The sequence below is a fragment of the Glossina fuscipes genome, unplaced genomic scaffold, assembly GCF_014805625.2.
Source record: "Glossina fuscipes isolate IAEA_lab_2018 unplaced genomic scaffold, Yale_Gfus_2 221, whole genome shotgun sequence".
Lineage (NCBI taxonomy): Eukaryota > Metazoa > Arthropoda > Insecta > Diptera > Glossinidae > Glossina > Glossina fuscipes.
The window spans coordinates 3,048,957-3,074,902 of record NW_023998564.1 but is presented as its reverse complement, the minus strand read 5'-3'; the positions used below and the strand labels follow the sequence as shown (position 1 = coordinate 3,074,902).

Below are 25,946 nucleotides of genomic sequence, written 5' to 3'. Positions count from 1 at the left end.
CTCAATATGCAACTTGAAACGTAACCTACGATCAAATTGAACGCCTAAATCTGTAATCGAATCCACATCCTCCAACTTATACGAATCTATGAAATACTGAGTAATGAATGACTTTCTTCTTGAGAAAGAAAGCTTCTTACATTTGCTCAGATTTAGTTTCGAAAGATTCATAGAGCACCATGCAAAAAAATTATCTAAGTCACCTTGAAGCTGATGTGATTGCGATTCAACAGAGAAGGAGGAAAACAGTTTCACATCATCATAGATTAAGATCTGGCTGGAATTAACCACCGATGGAAGATCGTTAACGTATAAATTAACTAAAATGGGACCTAAGTGACTTCTCTGAGGTACGCCAGATATAACGGTGAATTCATCCGAAGTGATAAAGTTGAACAAAACCCTGAAGGATCTGTTGTGCAGATAAGAGCTTATCCATTTCAGAAAGGTAAGCCAGAGGCTTGGAGTTTAAAGATAAGTAAGTTATGGTTAACCATATCAAATGCTTTGCTTAAATCAGTGTATATTACATCTGTGCGAGAGCCACTAGAAAAAGCCTTGAAAACATGACAAGTAAACTCTAACAAGTTAGTGACTGTAGATCGCCCTTTCCGAAAGCCGTGCTGGTGCGGAGAAATATACGAATTAATGGCAAAGGCCAAATGCTGAGTCACAATTCGCTCGAACAACTTGGGCAAGACACTCAACTTGGCTATGCCTCTGTAGTTCTCAACAAATTGTCTACTTCCACTCTTGTGGATAGGAATAAGGAAACTGCTCTTCCAACACGAAGGGAAAACACCTAAATTCAAGGATAGGTTAAAAATCTTTGAGATCACAACACCTAACTCGACAGTGCAAGATTTAAGTACACATGATGGAATTCCATCATGTCCTGACGCACAACAATATTTTAGAGAACTCAACCCTTTAAAAACGTCATCTTCCGAAATTACCAAGTTAGGAATTGCGACAGAATTAGTTATAGGATATGGGTAGTTTGCTGATATATCGAAATTAGCAATCGAAAAGTTACGTCGGAAAAACTCAGCAAACGGATTTGAGATTTCAAAATCATCCGAGGAATCACAGCCATTAAAAGAAAATAAGGGGGATATGTGGAAATTTTTCTTTTAGAGTCAACAAATTTAAAAAAGTATTTAGGATTAGCAAACAGAGAGCATTTAATGAACTGAAGGTATCTGCAGTAATAATGATGGTTGAGGGAGTTAAATCTATGCCTTGCCACCGAGTAAGCGAAGTAGTCGAAAGCACAGCCACCTTTCGAATATCTTTTGAAAAGCGTGTTTTTTCTATTCTTACAATATTTAAACGTCCACGGGGACCACCTGCTTCGAGGTCGGCACTGCTTAATCGGAGCAGGTGCGACAATAGCTAGATTTAATGTGATGTAGATCGATGACAATAAGCTTTCAATACTTCCGGTTGAGAAAACAAGCCTCATATGTCAAAGACGATGTTTTAGCAATATAATGTTGATGTTATGAAAATCATAACATTTATTTAAAAAAAAAAAAGTTTGATTAAGGCAGTTCAACGAACCATCATTAATAAATAAAATCCCGGCTAATGTATACATACGTAGTGATAGATACATGTATAATTCATAAAAAAAACATATAAATAAATAAAAACTGCTGCTATTACGGTGTGCTGGCATCTGCAAAAGAAAAATATTGTGGTTAATACATTACATTATAAACAAAGATGACCACATCTTACCATTTGGCCTACGCAAGTATCGCATTCTGTTGAAGCTATGCGTGGAGGCGTATGCTTGTTTTTTAATCTAAAATAAAATGAAAAGAAATGAATAATTTGTAATAATAATAAGTAAAGATAAATGCAAACTTACCTTTGACATGCACCGGATCTTTATCGATAAGAGGCGATGAACGGAGCGAGTTAGACTTGATTTTTTTCTAATCTAAAATGGAATAATAATAAGAAATTTATAAATATACCTATGTAACATTATAATACTGCTGATACTTATCTTTTTATCCAAAATTAAATACAAATAAGGATGTAAAAAAAAAAAAAATATATATATATATATATATATATATATATAATCCGCCTGAGCGGCCGAGTAGGCAAGAGTCTCGACTATCAACTCATAGATCGTGAGTTCAAATCTCAAGTGCGGTAGAGTTTTTAATAAAGCCGAAAGCCTTAGATGCTAATGCTTTAAGACTTTAGTCCTAAAATTTATTCTCTGGCTACATTTATAATAATAATAATAAGAAAAAAATATATTAATGCGTTTTTATTATATTTGAATTAACTTTTATTTGCCGTTTTCCAAGCCTGATTCTCCTTATAATTCAATAAAACAATTTAATGATCTTCATTTTGCTGGTTTTCTCGCAAGATTTTCCTTTATAATGACCACATACTGGTGAGAGTTGGTTGTACCCACTTTTTTCCAATTAGCAAAAAACTGCTGAAGAAGCCTAGAAGATTTTTTCGGGGAATTCTTCGTTTGGTACAGGAGCCTGCTTCCCCGAAGAAGGCAAGCCGTGCCACTATCGCCGCCTGCACGCGCTTGCCGACGTTTGCCTCGATCATGTATTGCCGTATAATGGACATGTAAATATCGCAGGCGTCATAAAATACGGCAGCGACTTTAGGATTCGGGAGTTCGTGCTCGAGGTACTCGTGGGCTAGGATGACATCGTCTCTCAGGCCATTGGCGACAATGTAATCGCCAACTTCGGAGTATGCATCTTCTTTTCTTAAGGTCTTATCCTCGACGCATACCTGGCATCCTAGCTGTTCACATATATACTGAGCTATTCCGTAGCCCGTGAACCGGATGTAGTCCTGCTCCATCCAAGCCAAATGGCACGAACTCTTCTTTGACCTGGTATTCCACCGTGTAATCCTTCTTTTCTATAAGATGGTAATCGTAGGTTGGTCTGGAGCCACTTCCCCAAAATTTGATTTGTGATTTAATAAAGCGGTTGACCAGCCATATCCGCCGTCGGTCTGGTACGTTTCCTCTGCATTGGCGCTATCTTGCAGAAGAAACGTTCCAGTAGGTTCTGGCTTCCCCTGTAGGTCTCCCGCAGCCCACCCATTAATTCCATTAACTTATTTATGGTTTCCACGGTTTCGTCCGCTAGCAGGTCCGCCGCAAAGGTGTCCTCGAGATGTTTTTTAGCTTCTGCTAACACCGGTTTCTGGACGTGCCATTTGGAGTTGCTGATCTTGCCGCTGTGAAATATTAAGTTGAGTTTAGTTAAAGCGGCGATGAGTTCATATGTCCGGATTTCTTGGTCATCACGGATGATTTTCCGGTTAGTTGCTGTTTTTAACATTGCTGGCGTTGCAGAAGTGAAAAACTGAATTGCCTCTTTGAAATTTCGAGGTGCGACAACTAATAAGCTGGCGCATCTTCTCTTCGAGTATCTTGAGATAGATGCGTTCCGCATATCTATCTTAGTGACAATTGTGGCGTCGAATCGTTGTTTGAGTAGTCCAATTTTTTGGCGGAATCCATTCAAGATATGTATGCAATCGAACATGTATACGATTAGATGCTACCATGCGCTCGTTGCCTGTTGCATTTGCCGTTTACGAAATTCGACAATGTCTTGTGGTTTTGGCTACTCCTATCGCAGACCACCGCTTCCACATCCAGCCCGATGTCCTCTGCGATTGTTAAATTTTTGTCTAGTTCGTCCAGATTCCCTCTATAGAGGGTGATAGGACAGAACCATCCGGTACTCCTCCGTCTTCGACAATTTTCTCTCAAGGATGTAGCAGCATCGATATAGCATAGCCTCTTTCCTAGAATATGCTGATCCGGGGTTTGTGTACACTTCATAGAAATGAAGTTGTATATTTTTCTCGTGAGGACTTAATATCCTCACAACCTCTCGCAATGCTTCAATGTCCACTAACCTTCCAGCTACTTCAACTTCTTGGCCTTCATCTGGATTTGTAGCGGGTTCAAGGTGTCTATTCTTCTCCCTCCGCGCTGCTTCGGACGACATTGTTGGTCCCTCATCGTATGTCCAACTGGGGTACCTGTTTACATTATATCCATCGGGGCTTTTAATACAAGATGGCCATTCCTCAGTCTGTTCGTCCATCCGTTCCTCCGTCTCTTTCTCCATCTGTTCGATCTTTTTATTGCCCATCAGCTTCTTTAACTGCTCTGAAAATCTTTTGTCCTTTATGCCCGTTTCGTCAAACCCTAAAAAATTTTCGCAATCTGTGTTAATCTGTATGTTTTTGCGCTGTATGTCAACGGGTATTTCCCCGTAAGCTAACATTTGTACGGTTACTCTGTCAACAGCACGTTTCAATCCTAATTTGTGCGCGTACCACACATACGCGCACATACCCGTGTAACCTGCCCTCTCCGACTTGTCTAATCGCTTTAAGCTCATTTTAGTACCTTTCAATTGTTTCCTAACATCTTGTATTGTTGCAGCAACATTTGTTTTTTGTGTCAGTACGTCAGCTAACTACCTACCAACTACCTTTCAACATATATAACGCTCTTCCAGCCCCCAAAAATCCGGGTATTCCTTTAATAGTTCGCTGAATAGTGCGTCTAGGATGAATATTTATGGCACTCACTATACAAAAAAGAATTACAATATAGAGGAGGCGCGGCTTTTGAAATACACTTAAAAACTATCATTTTTTTTTTAAGCTATTTTATATAAATATCGGAAAATTATCCTTTTTTCAAATGTTTTTTTTTTCAATTTTTTTTTAGGAAAATTTTGTTCAATTTAGCCAATGCTTTCGAAGTGTGCCAAATTTTTTCTATTTTCACAGAAAGCCGTTGCCTAGTTTTTTCCAAAATTCTTTACTTTCTTTCAATTTTCTATAAAAAAAAAAGTACCACATATTGAGAATGGAAAGAACGCAGAGTTGCTTCGAATAAATATGAATAAAGGTGAAAATAGAAATGTTTAAAATAAAACGTTTAATAAAATATTATAAAAAATGTTCGAAATCCTGCGCGAAAAATGAACAGCGCGATGACTTTAAAGAATTATATACAAATCTGCCATAATAACATATGAATCTATAATGCACCAAAATTATTAATATTTTCCTTTTTTTTACGACTTTGATTTACATCTCTTGCGATGGTTCATATTGGCGGCATACAACACCAAATGTGCGCCGCGCAACTTCTATGCACTTGTACATTATATATGTATGTACTTGTTGTTGTTATATTAGCCATTACTTTCTTGAAATCTGCGGTAAGAACAAAGAACGTACATAAGTCAACAACAAATAGCCAATTGCTTGCATATTTTTTATTTATTTATATCATATACATATATTAACAGCTTCAGTTTGATAAAACCTTCTCTGCAGAAGCTGGTTCGCAACAATTATTATTGATCGTCACCCGAATGTTGCCATTAAAGTATAAATGTTAAATAAAAATTGTTTCAAATAAACATGTCAATAGGTTAGTCACTTTTCTATTGCTTCCTGAGATAGATGCCTACATATATGATCCTTATGAAAAGAATTTAGTATTGAATTATGTGATCATTTGGCCATGCAATCAATGCGTTATAAAGAAATCTTGCGAGCCAAGAAGCTTAGAAAAATTGGTATCATTTTGGGTACTTTCGGGCGGCACGGAAATGCGCGTTGTTACAAATACTTGGAAAAACGTCCACTACTTCGAGGCTTTAAAGTTACCAACATATCGGAAATATATCGTCAAGAGATGGCTTTGTTCAAAGATATTGACGCTTTTGTACAAATAGATTGTCCACGACTATCTATCGCCTAAGTATAAGAAGACGACGCAAACAAAACATTGGCATTAGCCGTTATATTAAAGCTGATAGCCGACATTTTAAAAACCAAGTCCTTTTAATATCGAAGAAGAAAAAGAATGGAGTAAACTGAGAGTTTGTAAAAGTTTAACAAAAATAAACTTATAAATTTGTATTTTTTACATGTTTCCGCTCTTTTGTAGGTGATGGTGGTAAATATACAATTGAGTTTGAACGAATTAGCTCGCATAAATAATAAATAGGTGTTGTTCTTTTTTTAGATTTGTGATTACAAGCACCGAATTGATTGTGGTATACGGAGTCGCATGTCTCTGGAACCAGAAGTTAATGGTGTGTACTCTCTTCTGAAATTAGCTGGCTTGCAAATTAAGTTACTTAGGCATGCTATGAATTTTTCTCACGCTAAAAAATGCTCTCATTTATATCCCGCTTTCAAATGTTTAAATCGTCCGTGCTGTACAACCGCAGTTTAAATGAAAATGATACTGAATTGTTATTATTATCAATATGTCGGACAATTGAATCTGTTTAAAGTAATCCAACTAAATGTCAATAGAAACCAGCTGATAATACAAATGTTCTAACTAAAAAATCCTCAAATTCTGATTTAACAGAATTCTGGCAGAAATTTCTTATTAACAGAATTGCAGCTGAAATATATATCACTTTAACAGAATTGTCGCATTGCAATTTATTGAAAGCAACTCTATGCTCCCTCCATTTTTCGCTTCTTAAGCGTTGCTTGAGAAAGTATTAATACAATGAACTTATAATCAGACCAAAATTTGGTAATATCCTTCAAACAAATTTTTGTTTTTCTAATAAAATGGATACTAAACTGATTCACGCAGACGACAAACGATGGAAAACTATTTACCGTCTGTCCTTGATACGATTGGCTCCAGCGTACAATCGGATTACAAAACTCTACGGCTTATTTACTGCCATCGCAGTCCTGACATTTTTTTAGCTGGCCTTAGAGTACATAAGACTTTATTTAATAATAAACATTATGAAAGCACTGAACCTGCAAAAGATATGTCTGGCAATGTTTCCAGTTCTGCCGGCTATTCTATGTGAGTGTCCCTTTATGACTAATTGAGATGTTGCATTTCTACAATTGCGATTAACTATTCCAAAAAATATCAAGCGGATGTCATTAGTTCAAAAAATTGAAAATCTCGATTTTCATAATTACTTAATTATTTTCAGAAACTTTTATTTAATTACTTCCTATAACTTATAAACACTAGTTCTTTATTGTCCTGCCAACATTGTATTGCTTTTATCTCATTATTGCCTTAATAAAGAAAAAATGAGATTTTTATATTAAGTCTTATCAACTTTGTTGTTGCTAAATAGCAAACGATTCCCCCCGTTCTTCTGCAGAAAAACTGTATATGTTTAGATCAGCAATCTTTAAAAGATGTTATTGAGTAATCACCCACAATTGATATTTTCCAAATATAGTTTACCACATCACTTCCGCAGATGCGGCCGTGATAGAAAATGTAGCATCCTCAAATTGATCTCCCGTAAAGTTAAGAGCATCGAATAAACAAAAACGTTATCAATTTTTGCAGATTTTTGCATAGCAAAGACGGAGTTTCTATTTAATGACATCGGAGTAAAAAAAAATTGGTTTTAAATGGATTAACGAGACTTGTCTTAGATTTTATTAAAGGCAGCAATATCTACCGATTGAACAAAGTCTTCAAAATTTTGGATTGTCTCAGTTAGCAAATCAATTGATACTTTGTCATCTTCAATAACACACATGATTTGCAATTTGTTAATACCGTAACCTACAGGTACTAACTTAGAGGCACCCCATAAAAGACCATCCATTTCGACAGTGCGAACTAGCCGCTCCATTTCCGCCATATCAGTTTCATCATCCCATGGTTTTACGTCAAGCAGAACGGAAGATTTAGCTATTAAAGCAGGTTTTTTCGATTTTTTGGCAGCATATGCCGCTACACGTTCCTCACGTATTTTTGCAGCTTCGGCATCTTCTTCTTCATCGGAGCCAAAAAGATCTACATCGTCATCACCGGCCTCGGCAGTAGGAGTGGAAGAATTTACAGTCGACTTGGCACTAACAACTTGAGGCAAGGGCTGACCGGTCCAAACGGACTTTTCGTTGACATCAAAAGATGCAATGTGGCGATACCAGCGCTGTATGTGTGAATAATCACCAGCCGGAAGATTACCCAAAGCATCAAACACCGAAATGTCAGCTTTACTTGGTTGATAACTAATGAACATGTGCCGAAAATGACAGACGTGTCAAAATAACCTAACTTTTTAATGAACATCGCTGAGAGTCACTTACCCACTAATATAACTTTTATCAATAAGGAAATTGTTCAATTCCTTGAGACCCTGAAGCGTGTTAACATTACCAAAAGCCATTAGTTTAAATTTTTTTCAACACTGAACAAATAAAGCCTTGACCAGAAGCACAGCTAACACAAGCTAATTATGACGAAGAATGTAAGTAGCAGACGATATTGCCATATCGTGCAATAATATTTTTGGACATAAAAGTTAATAATTCTAGTTTATTTATAGAAAATTTTTTTAAAAATTTAATTTATTTTTAGAAAACAATATATATTAGGATATTAACAAGTTATATCTCCAAAAATATTAATTAGAATTTTATTAGGATCAGAGAAATAGCTTATTCTTTTCCAGTTGTAAGCTTTTTCAAGCGACTCTCGAGGCACTTCGCGCTCCATAGCTAGAAAAATAAGAACAACATAATTATATAATAAGATAATATGGTCAGAAAAAGAAAACCTCCTAATAATATGGATTTTCGATGCAGCATTCTGAGAGAATCGACCATTAATTTCTCACACTTTAGTCTCTAATTTTTCATTTTTTCATTCGATGCGTTGCAATCAACTCTGTGCTGAAAGCAACTCTGTGCTTTCTTCATTCTCCACGCATGGTACAAACCTTGCAAAGGAAAAAACAAGCTAACGGTTTTTAGCGGGAAACCAAAGCCGTTTTACAAATGCACAAAGAAATTCGACAAAGTGAAAAATTGGTAAATAAAAGTAAATATATTATAAAAACAAATAATAATAAAACTAAATTTGCTATAAAAGGTTTTTAAACGAATTAATGAAGCAACGTACTGCGCTTAATGAACTTCGCTTCAATGGTGAAGTAAAAATTTGGCGAAATTAGGCACATTTATATATTATTATTATTATTTTAATTTTAGACTAATGAATTGAATTCTTAGACTAAAAAAAAGACACTGAGCACTAGCAACACAGGCTATCGGCTCTAATTTAAATAAACGGATATTAGATAATAAGCTTAGTAGTATTAATAAAGTAAAATATTGAATTGATATTCTGTTCTGAAGCTGATTGTAGAATCTTCAAAGGGTTAATCGTTCCAAATACAATACTTCTAGCCAAGGAAAAGTTGAGGCAGTCGCAGAGAATGTGATTTATAGTAAGAGTTTGTCCACAACAGCAGATTGGGGGAGAAGACTTCTTCAGGATTCATTGGTGAGTTGCAATTGTATGACCAAGGCGAATTCTCGAAAATGTTCGGATCTCGGTTTTCTCAACATTTGTTGGATATAGAGGTGGAGTTAATTGAGGGTTAATGCAAGAGTAATATTGATGATGGTATTGTAAATTTCCTTCTGCAATTTTCTCTTTAACTTTTCTTCCAATGTTTCTTTGAAGATCCAACTTTTCCATGACATAATTAGAGGAGCAGAAGCAACATACTTTGCCGCTCGATCAGCCTGCTCATTTCCCAGTAAACCGATGTGACTTGGTACCCATAACATTTTAATTTTTCCGTCGGGTGTAGTAATTATATTCCTTAATTTGTTGATGGTGCTCCATCTCGAAGTCGAAAAGTTCCGGGTAGCTTGTAATACAGACAAACTGTCAGTAACAATGACGGTTTCGAGCTTGTTTTTATGGGCAAGGTTGGCAGCGTGAAGGATAGCTCTGGCTTCGGTTCTGAAAGTTGAAGTGCTTTCGTGAAATATGTGGTTGAGAAGAACCCGTCCTGTAGGATCTACCACCGCACAAGCAGGAGGCAGACCAGGAGATTTTGAGCCGTCTTTGTACAAAAGATTCCAACCAGTACTGTCCAATACTTGGGTTTTTTCAGCTATTAGATTCCTGAAGACGTAATTTGGAATATCTTCTTTCTTGTGCATAGACAGTGAGATGTCAAAAGAGCAGTCTTTCAAAATCCAGGGAGGCTTAACACCAAAAGAGCGGGAGATTTTTAAGGGAATGTTCAATTCCTTTCCGACGCACAAACAATGGTCAATTGCAGATGGTGACTTTGGAATTTTCTTCGCAATAATAATCTTTCTTACGTCATCACCGAGAATGGATTTGTTTGAATTAAGAAGCTTAGGGACTATTTTAGCTTTTAACTCATACAGTCTATTTTCCAAAGTTGGGAGACCAGTTTCAATTATAATATTATTTATGGGCGTCGTCCGAAAAGCATAACAACTTGCTTTAACGGCTTTGTGATAGACCGGTTTAAGGATGTTGATATTAGATTTGCAGCTATTGCCATAAATTATCAAAGCATAGTCAATCTTTCTTAACACAAGCATTTTGGTAAGATAAGCGATAGTGTTAATATGCGCATGGCTTCTCCAAGCAACGTACTGTATGAAATTTACCGTTGTTAAAAGGGAGTTTTTTAACCGAAGGCAGTGTGCTTTCCAACGATAATTGTTTGAAAACGTGAGCCCGAGAACATGGAGCGTCTGCACATTTAGTACTGGTAAGTCGTTAATATGCATCAGTAGGTTTCCTGCATCGCACATTTGTTTTCGACAAATGTGCATTTTTTTTGATTTTTGTATAGAGATTATAGCTCCTGACGAGTTTGCCCATGTGGAGATCTCACATGCAATAGATTCGAGGATGTTGATTGCTTTCGTGTTGTCTTTTTCTTTTGTAAAAATATATACATCGTCCGCGTAGAGACAATGCTCCACTCTTGGTAAACGGCAAAGAATTTCGCTAATTTCGTTGAAAGCGATCTGGAAAAGCGTGACAGAGAGAGGAGATCCTTGCGGAATGCCATTCTTTAGCGGAAAGGAATTAGGCACATTTATATAAAAATTAACAGAATTGCATGAAAAAGACTGGCATGAATATTTTATGAAGTGTTGTAAAAATGCCATATGAATTGATTTTAAAACATAATCATATATGGAAGTTTTGTTAATGAAAGCTCAGCGCTTTCAAGTTTATGTTCTCTTAGGAAGCGAATTTACCGTTATTAAACAATCGAAGAAGGGAAACTAGTATATATTTCAAAGTTTAGCTTTAGTTTTTGTAATATATCATTTTATGTGTGTGTATTTGTCTTTGTAGTTTTTCAATAAGATAATAATCAATTTAAATAATTTTAGCAATCAATTATAATTTCTTTTTAATATTTTGTTTCTCAATGCCTTGACATTCACCTACTAAAATGTTTAAAAATACAATAAAAAAATTTCCAATTGTTGCCATCAGGCAAATCGGAGAGAGTGTCAAGTAAAACAATATATATTCCAAGTAGACATAGGTCATTCACATTAATAGCCGTTACGGGGGACGCGAAATAATCTCACAGTACTGCACACTTTTCAGATAATAATAATAATAATCTCAAACGTGACGTCTATGTTGTTGCTTTATGGTATGCCTGGTGTGTTGGTTTAGTCAGTCGCTCGCGCCACCAACGACTACACTGCTACCAGAATTGTTATTTTGACCGCCTTTAGGCGTATAAACTGTAGCGTTCGGGTCAAGATTAGAGGCATTCGTATTGCCTACTCCATTTGTTACTTGAGTTCCCGAAACCAATACCGAAGTGGCAACCGAAACGGGCACGACGCCGGCACATTGCTGCTGTTGCTGTTGTTGGTTGGTCACATACTCCGATGTTATAGTTTGCTGCACATATTCCGCGCCCGATGTTGGTGCTACACGCGATGATAACTGTTGTTGTTGGGCAGCACTTTGCAAACTGGTCAGCATAGGGGAAGCAGGACCTTGGCCGCTTTGCAAAGGCGGTGTGTCGTTCATACGTAACATAGAACTTGCTCCCGTGGAACTACAGGCCGGTAGGCATAAAGAATCTGTAGGCATAACTGCCAATAGTTGCGCTATTTTAGCCTTTAAATCATGTATTTCATCCTCCTTAGAACGCCTTAAACCTTTGAAAAATAGTAAAAATATTAATAAGGCAATCGTTACTTACAATAAATAAACAAATTTACTTTCTGATATTTCCAATTGACGTTTCGCGTCCCCCAGCGCTGAGAATAAGTCCAGCTTAACTCTCGTTTCGGCGGAGAGATTTTTTTCCAAAGTTGAATTTTTATCTTGCATAGCAGCCAAAGCATTCATAAGAACATCTGTGCCCGGTTGTATGGAATCACGATTACGTATTTCAGCTTCAAACATGCGCAGCTGCAAGGAAACATATTTTTATATTTACTTTTACAAGTGCTTTGTTATATATATACAAATGCCGATTCCTTGCTTTCTTAAGGTCTATAGTTCGAAACTCTCAAAAAAAAAAAAGAGGATGCATGTATACTGACAAACAGTTCGAGATTTTCATGACCTGCGTTTCGTTAAAAAGTTCATACTCTTTCAATTTAGTTACTCCTATTCATATAGCACGATAAAACCCCACCAATAAAAATGTATAACTTCAACTTCAACTTGATAACGCCTGCCTAATTTCCCTACACAAGGTGAAAGCGAAAACAGCGCTGATGAATATTCGTTCAGCTCTAAAACATCTACCCGAATAGAATTTCTTTATTGTATTATTTATTTACCTCTTGCTCCCACTTGCGTCCATGTTGTTCAGCTAATTGCTTAGCCTCTTCAGCTATCTTTAAATCTCGCCTCAATTGTTTAATATCTTCATCCATTTGTTGTCGTCTTTGTTTGCACATTGTACTACATTCGGGTCGGGCCGCTTTTTCTTCGGCTATTTTACGTGCTTTCTTCTCATTATTTAATTGAGCATCGAGGGATTGCTTTTGGCGTCTCTCTTCTTGGAGACGGCGTTCAAATGTTTGCAATTGCAACATATCACCGTGACGAGCATTGGTAAGCTCATGTATACGCTTTTCCAATTCATCACATTCTTTCTGTTTGGCCAGCAAACAGGATTTTGTGGTCAAATTGTTGTCCAACTTTTGACGTAATTCATTTTCAATTTGCTTCATGTGCAAAATTTCCGAACGATATTTCTTAACATCTGCCTCCAATTTAAGGCAAGATTCACAAATCTTTGCCACAACCTTTGAGGCTAAATGTGTAATAGTGGAAGTGGCTGAGTTACCCGAATTAGCCGATGATGAACTGTGGGATGTAGTCGACGTGGCCGATGAAGCCGACGACACCGACGAGGCATCCGAATAGTGATGTTGATGGTTATTATTATGATGAATTTGATGCTGATGATGAGGGTGATGATTACTAGTTTGTGAAATATGATGATCTTTATTTGAGCTGGTATTGTGTATAGAGTTGCTGTTGTTATGTTGAGTGTTATTATTATTACTATTGCCGTTGTTGTGGTTATTGTTGTTATTTGTCGCGTGGTGATGAGTGTCCTTGGAAGCATTTTCTTTTTTTGAGCGATTACGCCGACCTATAAAAAGAGAGTGCTGAGTGAGAAATACGAAGAAATTTCAAATAAACCAGAGAGCATAAGAACAGAAGGAATTTGCATAATGGCGTCTTCTGATTTTGGCCTTCGACCTTTTTTGTTCATTATTTTCATTTACCTTTCGATTTTTCGACGGGTTCTATGGCCACAATATCATCAAATTCCGGATGCGATGAAGTCGCAGCATTGCTATTAATGCCGAAGGTCGTCGCAGCACAGAATGGCTTTCTACTACTTTTCGTATGCGAATCTTCTAGTAATTTAGGCAGAGAAAAAAAAAATTAGCTCTCATTTTTTTTTCATCATATTTTTGTAATTGCGCTTACCGTGTTTCTCTTTGCTGAATGATGTTTGTTGCTGTTGGTAATTACTGTTATTATCCCATTCGTGCTTCTCTTTACCATTGTTGTTGTTATTGTTGTTATTATTATTATTATTATTGTTATTCTCATTATTATGCAATTGATGGTAATTATTTTTGTGATTATTATTATTATGTTTGGAGTGAGCATCACTGTTAACGCAATCGCTTAGAACCGCCTTATTATGTTTATTCTCTTTATCCGTGGTCCGTCGATGGTTTTTACCACTTATGTGACCATTTAAAGTTGCTAGAAAACAACAAACAACAAGCCATAAAGTTAGCAGAACGAAAGTCTATTTAAAATATGTGCAAAAAATAATTCAATCCTCACATAAAAAAAGCACTGTGTTCTAAAATGTACATATTGTCCGATTTCACTTCCATGTCAAATTCAGAACTGATATATACACTGGAGTTATTGACAAAAACAAGAGTAAATTTTATAAATATATTTTTTTTGTTATTTTTTTTTAGTTGGAGGACAATGTGCTTTTGAGACTATTGATTGATTGTAAAAGTTCATTCAGTTTATTTTCATACTGCTCAATCTTTCAAATCGTTCTCCCTCTCCTGTAGTTTTCCATTTAGTATTACCGAGTTATTCAGTGTAGAGGCGCGAATCATAGAACGCTTAAAATTGCACTTTCGGAATTCATTATTTCTTTGATTGTTTAAATTAAAAAAATGAGCTGCCGAAACCGGTCAAACACTTTTTGAAACTTATGATGATGCTGGCACATTTTATCCCGATAGTCGCTTGTGATTTCAACGGTCTGAAAGTGGTGGTTTTGACGTCAATGATAAAGAAAGGCCGGGAGCACTAACAAAGTTCGGAGACAATGAATTCTGAGACTCTCAAAGAACTTTCGAGCAGTTTAGCAGATGCTAGCTCAACTGTTTCTAAATGTTTACATGCAATGGGAAAGATCGAAAAGGTTGCTATACAAACTGACTGAAAACGTCACCTCGAAACGTTTCATTGCTTGCTAGGCAAAGAAAGAAGTCTTCTTTGGCGCATTGTGACTGGCGATGAAAAGTGAGTCTACTCCCACAATCCCAACGGCATAGTATTGATTGGTAGAAAATTTTTTGATTTGATGAAATTTACTGTGACTTATTTGTACACTGAAAAATATTCTACAAAACTCTTAAAAGAAAACATTTGTTCTTTTTACAATTTTTTTTTGTAATCAATAAAACACCATTTCTCTTTTTATGCTTGGAGTGCACAAAGCTAAACTTGACAGAGGATGATGAAACATGGGTTACAATTTCTGTTATTATTCAATGTCAACGTTGAATAAAGAGTTATTCATACCCACACGTTAAATTCGTTACACCACTTCGCCTAATACTGTCATTCATATAAGGCATTTCAAAATAAGGCATTCTATGTGAAGAGATGAAAAAAGCGAGCTTTCAATAGCGTTCATCTTTGGGCCAGAACATGGCGGTGCATCAAATTTCATCGATATATATTGGCGTGTAGGTCAAAAATAAGAAATCAAGGCGAACAGACGAGCTTAATAATAAAATAGAAGGTGGACTTGTCTCAAGCATCTGCATAAGCCACAAGTGATGTAGGCTATAAAAGTTCGATTTTACCCTTCAAGCCAGCGTTTTAAAGAACGCTGATAGATTAAACGATCTTTTTAAAATAAGCTTAGACGATATTAGATTAGAAATAAAGTTGCAACAAAAGTTAGATTCAACCTACTATTTACACTACATTGGGAGTTTTTAAGCAAGCATATTGAAAGCAGCATAAGGAAAGAAGAAAAACAATGTCCAGTTTGTTTATCTAATGTTGTATTTAAAACTTGTAAGAAAACTAAGCTTAATGGAATTAAGATGCTTGTCAATAAAATACCTAATATAGGCAATTATGAATTTGTACAAGTAATTTATGTTTTTATATACAAATCTTTTGTAGGGATGTCTTATTGTATCTAAAAATTTTCCAAATAACTTATGTGGGATTATACCTGTCTTGAGGGGAATTTGAAATACGTGTCGGCTCAATGATTGTAATCACATCTTGTTAGTAGGCAAATTTTCAAAATTATTTTTACGTCTTTACCTATAGAACCATGTTTATACCGAATATCAAAGCAACACCTTTTTTTATGCGCAATAATATTTATATATTTACTTTCAGGTTTTCACACATACATTCTTAAATAGGAAACCTCGGGAGCTCTCATTTTTTCAATCAAGTTTCTTTGAAAATTTATATTTTAAGAATTCATTTTAAAAGTTAAAAGTAAATGGAAAACCTGTGCAAACAAAGGTAAGACGAACCACAAGTAGACAATTAAGCGGAACGACTTGGGTGAAGTTATTGGAAATCTCTGCTAGTAAGCGCATATTATATTTGTAAATCCTTTCAACGTACAAAAAAAAAGAATAATCTTTCATGTTAGATCCCTCCGCTTTTTACAGACTACAGTACTACGATACCAAGGTATATTAAGTTGGTGTGGATGTATTTAACACAAGACTTGTAAGGTGTTTAATGTATGCCCTGGCTCACCATGGTGTTTCTACTTGTTATAAACTATATAAACTGTAAAGCACGTTTTATAGAATTAAAACGCAAACCAAAGGAATTGAAACCCCATTTTTCGTGAAAAATTCCTCGAAGTTGTATGGTTGTATAATTTGGGTCTAAGCAAAGAAAATTTTGAAACAAAAAAAAGAAAAAGTTTTTTAATATCAAGTGAACTTGTTTCTATTAACACGGATTGCAATTGCCACATCAAACCTAATCCTAACTATATTATTAAGTACGACTACATAAAACTACAAAGTAAACGTAGGAATTCATTTGTAAGTCTTTGCAAAGCTTTAAAAATGAAAAATCAAGCATTATATATGTTAAAATATTTATATATACCACCAATACTATTGCTACTACCACCACCCCCGATTTGTACATAGCTCTTGTCATCATTGTTAAACGATGTTAGAGTGCAATTTAAAGTTGCGTTTGTTGTTGTTCTTGTTATTGCTGTTGCTGTAGCTGAAGCAGATGCTATTGTGGAAGAAGTAGAGGATGGTAAGGTATTAGAAGAGGAGGAGGCCACACCTATTATTGGAATAAAGTTCAAATTGAATTACTTATTATTAATAATATTACTTTAAAGTATTGACATTTATTGTTAATCTAATGTTACCATTATTATGATTATGATGGTGTTGTTCCTGTTGCTGGTGCTGATGATGATGATTTTGTGCTTGCTGTTGCTGTATTAATGTGCCACCATTTGCTGTGGCTATTGAGTTGCCTATTTGAGTGTGTGTCAATAAAGCAGCGCTAGCTGTAAGTACATTACTATTACTGCCCGCGAAATTGTGATGATGATTTTGTGTAGCATTATTTTGTGTGCCATTCGCGGCGGTTATAGTTACAGCTAAATTATTCGAGGTGACAGCTGTTGCTGCTATCGCATTCGCACACTCTTCTGTAGATGAGGGGTGTTCTTCTTGAGGCAAAGCCTGCTGTAATAATTGCATGTAAAATTCATTCTCCTTGGCTACCTCTCGTTGCTTGCGTTGACGCATACGATAGCCTACATAGCTTTTAAAGCCAAAACCTAAAGTTACCACTGGATACCCAATGCTTAAAAAAAATATATAAAAAGGAAAAACAAATGAAAATAAATAAAGCTCAAAAATAAATTTCCGCATTTACCAGTGTGCTGCAAAAGGTCGACATAAATCTAAATGTGGTATATGACGGCTATCTTTCCATCTAATACCAGCCTCTAAATAAACAAATAACATCCATAAAATAATTGTTGGTAAGCATATGCCTTTATCTGTAAAAGAAAAGTTCTTTCATAATTCCTCGCCATTCAATATTAGACCCGCATGTTCACCTGTATGCCAAACGTACTGCACCCAGACATAAGTGCTGGCTACAAATAATAACCAATGTACCGGTACGAAAAATAAACATACCAAGTCCGATGTTATGGCTATGCATACAAATAAAACTGAAAATGCCTAAAAAGAAAAATATATATAGAGCACGTAACCACTTAATAAGCAATATTTATATTTATTTTATATTTCCAACTTACCAATCCTTTATATTTAAAAGAATCGTGTACAGAGCGCAATAATAGCCAAAATGGCCATAGGAATTCGAAGCGGAACATGAACATAAAATCTGCAGTTATCACAATTGCCCATAATACTAAAAATTTCATGTATAAAACAGTTGTGCTAAATAAAAAATAATAAAGAAAACAATCAAAATTACTTTTTAATATTAAGCGTTAAAGTAATATAAAACGTGATTAAAATGGATAATAATCCGAAAGCTTAGTTTTTCATATTTTTTCTGTTTTTTTCTGACAAAATCTACCTGTGTAGAACAGTGCACATCTCACCATGTTTTTCAAATTTCGGTTATAACCGCTAACGGCAATAACTTCATTTGGGTGTAAAAAATTTCAATTTGGCAAAGCAGACTAACTATTATAACACCTAAGCACACATCTAATATAATTCTTGATGTATTTTTTTATAGCATCTTTTCTATTGGAGGGAGAGCAGAAGCGGACAAGCGTTTAAAATTTATCATAATTCATTTTCTTACTATTCTTCACTTATTTTCATGATATGGTAAAAATATAAATTAATAAAAGATTTTGGAAATTAGAACCTTTAGAACCTGGTAGAGTATTCCATTGATGGTAGCCCTTATATAGGAAGATACTCAAATGTCAACATGGTCTAAGTTTAGCAAACTTAATTTACTTGCCAATGATTTATTACTTTCCAGTTTATTTCGTCATAACAGATCCCAAACTAAGCTTGGCTTCCATAAAAGGGACTGCTTTCATAAGAGGCTCTATATATGGTAAAACATAGATCTTTGTGATTCAAATTCCCTATGGTTGATTTTCTAAGGAGAAATTTTCATCATGAATCATTAAAAATTACATCTTTTTGACGTACAAAGCTTCACTTTTCATTAGAATCCTTATAACCCGAAGAATAGATTAACGTGGTCAAAATTCGGTAAAGTCACTTGTTATGACGATTTTATTACGAAATATTGAAAATTAATTAATAAGAGTTATATGGTAAGGGATTCAAAAAATTCGATCCAAGGTTTTCACTCCAATCTATAATGACGAAATTTCATTAGTAACGATTTTTTTCGCAAAGTTCTAAAAATTACAATATTTTTTTGAAAATTCTGGGAAATGTGTGGTCGGTTGTAAATCATTTTCAATAGCGTGCGTCCTTGGCCTTAAATATGTCAGCGTACCAAATTTCATGAATATATCCCGAAAATTGCGGCGTGTAAGTTGAACACAACCTTACATCGAGAGACATTAACCGCACAGACAAGCTCAGATTAACATAATAAAATGTTGGATCATCTCAATTCATTATGGGGGTTACAATGGCACGAAAATAATACTCTCTACAACAAATGATGTAGGGTAACAAAAAAAAAGGGCAATAAATCAATTAACTTTTATGGTATTGCTTAGATCAACCCGATCATATGGCTTATTGAATGATATTTATAATGAAAAAAGGTAAACTTTTCGTAAGACCGTTTCCCAAAAAGCTAACTGAAAGCCTTGGACTGTTGTGAACTTTAAATAAATGAACGAAAATAAAATATCTAAACGTTTTTCTCTATTTCTATGTTACTTATCGTAAGGTGGGGAAATATTAAAATTTACAAACTTAGACACTTACTTACCTGCCATACATGCTTTCGGTGATTTTATTCCGCTTTATAGGTCTTCGCAATTTGCCGCAATCGGCATTACGACGTTTCATTTTGAAATTTGTAATTTTTCACGTTCTGTAGAAAAAAGACTCGTTCAAAAACAATTAAAATCTAGGAAAAAAAATAAATAAGTAAATAAAATAGAAATATAAGAATAAATAATAAATTTAAGAAGTTGGACAATAAAACGGTGATTTATTTATGTAAATTATACGAAAATCTATTTTTTTTTTTTTTTTTAACAGAATAAATTAACGAGAATGGAGAATATATAATGGAGACAAAACATGGCAATTCTAAGACTTAACGTCTGTGATCCGCGGAAGGAAAAAGAAAAGAGGGAGGTAGAGAACGAGCGACTAACTGCCAAATAAAGGTTATAGCATCTCAAACATTTATAATGTTATATACGTATTTAGATATATGTAAATATATACATAAGCATATACATATACATAAATATACACATATACATGTATGTATGATGTAGGAGGCGGCTATTTTTGAATCTGACCGAAATGCCGTTTACAACACCGCTGCCATTATACACGCAGCCCATGTTATAAGTGTTGAGTAAAACTGAAGGAAACTTTTTTTCAAATTCTTTTGCATTTTGTGTTCGGTTTGCTCTCTGGTATATGGCAATGGCACCAAAGTACGCTTTGTTTTCATGCACATTTAATGAACTTTTAGTTTTTAAACAACAAGTCATTTTACGGCGCTTCATATGGCAATTTTAGCCAAGCATGCAGTCGTTGTTGTTGTTTATACACTTGGAGGTGCCAAATGGAAGATGAAATCGTTTTGATGATAAAACATATGTGAGGCAAGCGAATGAAAGAATACAGATATTTCGATATATATAATATATATATATATATATATATATATATATATATATATATATGTATAAGCATATTTGGTGATATATTGTTGTTGTCTCCGATTGCCTCTTGCTACCTTTTAGTGGGTACGTTTGCATTTACGTGTATGGCGTATCATGTCTTTCTTTTACTTACTACTACTTATTGCAGATCATTACAGTTTTTCACTTTACATTCCTCCTAATCTCGGCCACATTCTTGCTTTTTTTATCTCTTTTTATATTTTTAAAGATAATATACTTAAAATCATTTTTAAAATTTTATATAAATCCGCGAAAACAAGAAAAATAATTGTATCCTTCATTCGGTGGGAATTTTTTTAATTAACCGCTCTCTATATGACATATGTATTTGTGAATAGCGATAACGATGGAAAGGGCTACGTTGGTTTTATTGAAAACATAAAAACGTCGACAACAGCTTTCTTATATTTGTAGTCTCTATATACTTTGTCCTAACATTCTCAAAATTTCTCAACAATCAACGGAATTGGAAGAAGAATATATGCTTTTCGTAATCTTTGCCAAGAGGTCGACTTCAAAAGCAATTCTCTGCAAAAGTGTGCACCAGAAAAATTGAGTTTAATAATCTTTCTTTAAGCGGAACAATAAGTTAATGCGTTCATATATTTTAGTGCAAATAAATTGAGCAAAAAAAACCACAGTTGGCTGCGGTCCATTATTAAATAGCCGACATCACCGTAAACTTATTTATATAAAGACTTTTTTAAAATAAGTCGTTATATGGGAAGAGGTCGAAGAAAATGTCTGATCCGAACCATTTTCAATAGCATCAAAACACGTCAGAGTATCAAATTTTATCAAACTATCCCGAAAATTGCGGCGTGTAGGTGGAAAGCAAGGGCAGAGGGACAGACAAACTAAGATCGATTTCGTTTTCAAATAGGACAAATTTGAAAATCTTTCTAGATGATTTCATTGAATATTAGCTTGTGGATCGACATCTGCATTAGTTTGTCACATTTACAAACTTTTGTTTGTTCAATTCCTTCCTCTTAGTTTGCGAGTTTTCTTTTTTTGGGTTTTTTTCTACTTTTGTTTCTTATAAGTCTTTTCAGTTTCCATACTTGATCAATGAAAATAGAGATGTCAAGACTCTGCTTTTTAACCCAAAGATTGACGGGAAAATTGATGAAAGGATATTATAGAATTTAATTATGAATATTACATTAACTATCGTGAAGTTATGAAATATAAAAGCACTTGTTAGTTGCTCCTTAAAAATCGAATTTGAAAGTAATTTTTTAGCTCTTTAATATTTACATTATTTAAGCACAAGGTTAGATAGTCAATTTGTTCAGCACCACATGATTTTGCTTGACAACAAGGGACGCAACTTGGCTTGCTAGAAGCCAATCTCAAGTATTTAATAAGAAGCGGTATTTTTTCTATGTAAGTGGATGAGAATGATTGTGGGACGGTGGCATTATAAATTTTCGATAACTTTTCTTATTGGCTTCCCTTTAATCCTTTCAACTTAGTAAAATATACGAAAAAAATGTTCACCACCTGAGCAAATAGTTTCCCCTTGAAATTCCGGGCATTTCCACAAGCACTACGAAAAGGCGGTTTTATATTCAGCCTGCCTGCCTCGGAGCTCCTCAAATTAAAGATGCCTTGCATAAATGATTTCGATAGCGCCTTTTTTTATGCCCAACCACTGTGGAAGGAAGTATATTCAATTTATCAAAACATTTGCAAAAAGGAGTTTTCAATGATCCCATAAAGTAAATATACTCTCCATCATTGATTGATTGATTGATGTTTGTCTGCGTAAAGTCACGCAAAAATTAAGATATATGTAAATACATTGAAATTCATGCAGGCAGATTCCTATTAAGGTGTCAATACCTCTGCTTTCAAAAGTAAAGGAAAATTATTCCCCACACTCTAAACTACTGAAGATAAACCAATGAAAATTTAAATATATACTCTATTGTCGATGTATTGCATGTGTAGAAAAGTGAAAAACATTGGTCCCGCTTAGCCAATTGGCCAATATTAGAGAGCATAGATAGTGATTTTTCGTTTTGCCAAAATGTCAGCAACACCAGAAGAAAGCTTCAGAAAATCCATCATATCGAATGTTGAATCTATCTAGACATATTCGTCGGCCCATCTGTATAATGTCTGAAAACTGAAAACACTTATTTAATATACTTTTATTTGTAAAAGTTTTTAATGTCATTTCTACAATAAACGCACGTTATATAGGAAAATTGATGACGCAATAAGCCACTGCAACATAAAAAAGGAAAGAAATAATATTCTACTTGGGCTGGACGTCTTAGTACCGAACACGAAATTGAGCGTGACATTTGCCAACAAAAAATATAGAAGCTTTGATTAGATTATAATAGCTTTTAATTACCGGAAGACCGGATTTGATTCAGCAATTTTTATTAATAAGTTCGTTAGTTAATATCTTACATAACACGTTTCATTAATTCCGTGTATTAATTAATTACTTGGCAAGCAATTCCCTCTATTCATGTCAGTGGCCATCGTTTTTTTTTAAGGTACTATATCGCGCCAATTCTTTCGAGGATGAATTGGAATACCTGCTCAAATCCTGCATATTTCGATAAACAGTGTACAATAATCGATGTGCGACCTCGGTAAAAGGCTAACTGTACATATAAACATTTGTGTCTTTTGCTTTATAAAATGATAACAAACAACAAGAAGAATTAACATTTCACTTACTATTTATAATAAAAGAACAAATGTTTCAAAGAAAACGAAAATCAATTTATTTTTGGTTACAACAAAAATACTGAAAATTGAAAACATCATTCGACGAGAGAAAGAGAGCAAAAGAGAATTGGCTAATCCAATAATCTGAACAGATGATAACAATATTTTTACATTAAAAATAGCATTAAAAAGTGAAAAGGAAGCTTTATGACGTTAGATCACACCATTCGAAAATTGACTATAATTTGAATAAAGTAAAGGCTGGTTTAAATCAAAATATTTATTCTCTTGAGGGCTTATTCCATAAATGAGCCCATTCTTTGCGTTTGCATGTAGTTTTGAGAAAGAATTTTTCCACCCTTCGGAATTTCGAATGTCCAATCACACATGCCATATGCCAACCTTGTGAGAATAATGTATTCAAATGTCTTTAGAAGAGGTTTTAGAATTTCGACCATGGTTGTTTATAAATTAAGAATGAAACGAGGCGCAACCAAGTGGTTGTTTATAAATTGAAAATAAACCGAGACGCAACCAAATAGTTGTTTATAAATTAAAAATGAAACGAGGCGCAACGAAGAGGGAAACCCAATAAAGAAAAAATTAAAAACTATATTTTCAAGTGCACTCAGCGAATCTGTGCAGGTTACGATTAATAAGATCTCGAAGATTTCTTCTCAATTCCAAACTGAAAAGCGTTAGTAAAATTTAAAAAGGGTCGAATTAGATAAAAGAAATTGTATTATCTCGATTTGTCCATTTCGACGCGCTTCGACTAGCATCTCTCACTTATTCCACTTATGCACAGACATCTTGTTCCCTTATGTATGAAATGTAAATTATCGAGTTAATAGTGAAGTTAAGTGAATTAGATAAGATTACCTTTTAGCAAACTTGACGAAATCTAGACAAAAGGGTTTTAAAAAATGAATTGATCAATGTATGCTTCACATTTTCCAAATAAATTTGATGCTTAGACAGCGAAATCGTTCTGAAAGCTGAAGCCATCACGTAATCTCTCTTTCATTAAAAAATAATACTAAGCTAACATACAATCCACAATGCGAAGTATCTTATAAGGAATAATGTTACATGAAACAACTGGGAACGTTACCATTAACGTTAAAAATACATCTTTAAATGGTTTTAAATATCTAGACAAATGATCTGTATTAGATACTAAGCCGATTCATTCCCATTCAACCATTTGGAGCTTTTTCATTCCTTTATAGATTTTTATCTATTCATAAAAAGCCTGGTCTAAAACAAAATGCAGAGCTTCAACATGCAGCAAACCCATGGTAAACAGATTCCTTTTTCTTCCCTTGGCAACATTACTTATTTAAATTACTTTCTACCGATGATTAAAAACAATTGCCACAGTCTCCACTATATCAAAACTAATTAACATAACTTGACATTGTAGACATACGTACGCAGTCGTCGTGAAAGGGTATGTATCGTATACATAATTCAAATTTCGAAAAAGGAAGGTAAACTTCTCATATAAAGCACTCTCATGAATAAATATAAAAAAAATTATAATAAATAAAGTAAACATTTGCATCCTACGACATAAATTCACTTGATTAAATATGTATAGTAACATATTTATAGGAATTATGCATTATATGCATGTAATTATGATAATTGCTGAGCATATACTGTTTCTATCTGCTAGGAAAGACAAGTATATCAAATTGCAGGATATGAACACAAACGCACTGATGCATGTTTACATGCTCACAGGAGAAGAGTTTCAGGCGGAAAGTTACATATGGGAACAAATTTTATTGCTCCAGAAAGCGCTAGGTCTTGAAAAAATATTTCAAGTCAACAAATACACGCAAGCGGCCAGGAAAACAATCGCTCACTAAACCTATTAAGCAATTTATAGCTGGTTAGCAGAAATATTGTAAGAAAAACTAAATGCCTAAAAAACTGATTTGCCACGAAAGTGGCGCAAATGAAATGCCAAACTATCTATGCAGAATATATATATATATATATATATATATATATGTACGTATATTCATCCATGCATATATAAAGATTTGGATAATTTTTTCGTATTGCACTCCAAAGATTTAGAGTTTTTGTTTCATATTCAAACACAAACTTATTTTAAGCCAAAAACTATTTTTTTTAATTCTTTTCACTATCAAATTTAAAAATATCCTTACATTCCGGATAATAATTTTACTTTTCTATAAATTTGGATGTTTTTCTTTGTTGTTTTGTGCTCTTTTTCGTGGTTGATTTTTTTTTAGATACTTTTTTTACACACAAACTTGTATTGTTTTTACTCAGTTTATCTTCAATAATTACTTATTGCTTTAATTTGTTTCCCAATCTATTGATTGATTATTTTTGGAGAATTTTGTAGTTTTTCAAATGTATCTTCAATAAAATTTTAGAAACTTTATTTTTCTAACGCTTGTAAATCTTTCACACGATAATTTTTTCTCTCCTTTTCGTTTTTACATACAGTGTACGGATTTACTAACAAATATGTTTTTGATAACATTATTGCCAGAACTGAAAAAATATTCAAATTAGTTTTTTTGGAAAAATAAAGAGGGAAGCGTTTTATATTAAATTACAAAACGCGAGCTTTCGATATAAATTTTTGTGCGAAGATTCTTATTTTGCTTCCTCCACGAGTCTGGAAATCGACAATAGATAATATATATATATTATTGATTTATCGTTCTT

General features: G+C 34.3%; 1 protein-coding gene and 1 long non-coding RNA gene across 2 annotated transcripts; both read right to left on the bottom strand.

Annotated features, from left to right (window-relative positions):
- Window positions 1–1,523: 1,523 nt before the first annotated feature.
- On the bottom strand, window positions 1,524–1,951 carry LOC119642232. The gene is made up of 3 exons (XR_005247982.1): window positions 1,877–1,951; window positions 1,744–1,810; window positions 1,524–1,681 (listed from the first exon to the last, which is right to left on the bottom strand). It is a non-coding gene; the product is annotated as an uncharacterized LOC119642232 (long non-coding RNA).
- Window positions 1,952–7,384: 5,433 nt separating this feature from the next.
- Window positions 7,385–25,472, bottom strand: LOC119642303 (myb-like protein AA). The gene is made up of 14 exons (XM_038041402.1): window positions 25,415–25,472; window positions 19,601–19,741; window positions 17,955–18,099; window positions 17,751–17,877; window positions 17,564–17,690; window positions 17,046–17,491; window positions 16,766–16,957; window positions 13,832–14,116; window positions 13,624–13,758; window positions 12,664–13,487; window positions 12,094–12,286; window positions 11,542–12,030; window positions 8,146–8,233; window positions 7,385–8,067 (listed from the first exon to the last, which is right to left on the bottom strand). The coding sequence occupies exons 2-14, from the start codon at window positions 19,678–19,680 to the stop codon at window positions 7,479–7,481; spliced, it is 3,720 nt and encodes a 1,239-aa protein (XP_037897330.1). The 5' UTR covers window positions 19,681–19,741; window positions 25,415–25,472; the 3' UTR covers window positions 7,385–7,478.
- Between the last annotated feature and the right edge of the window lie 474 nt (window positions 25,473–25,946).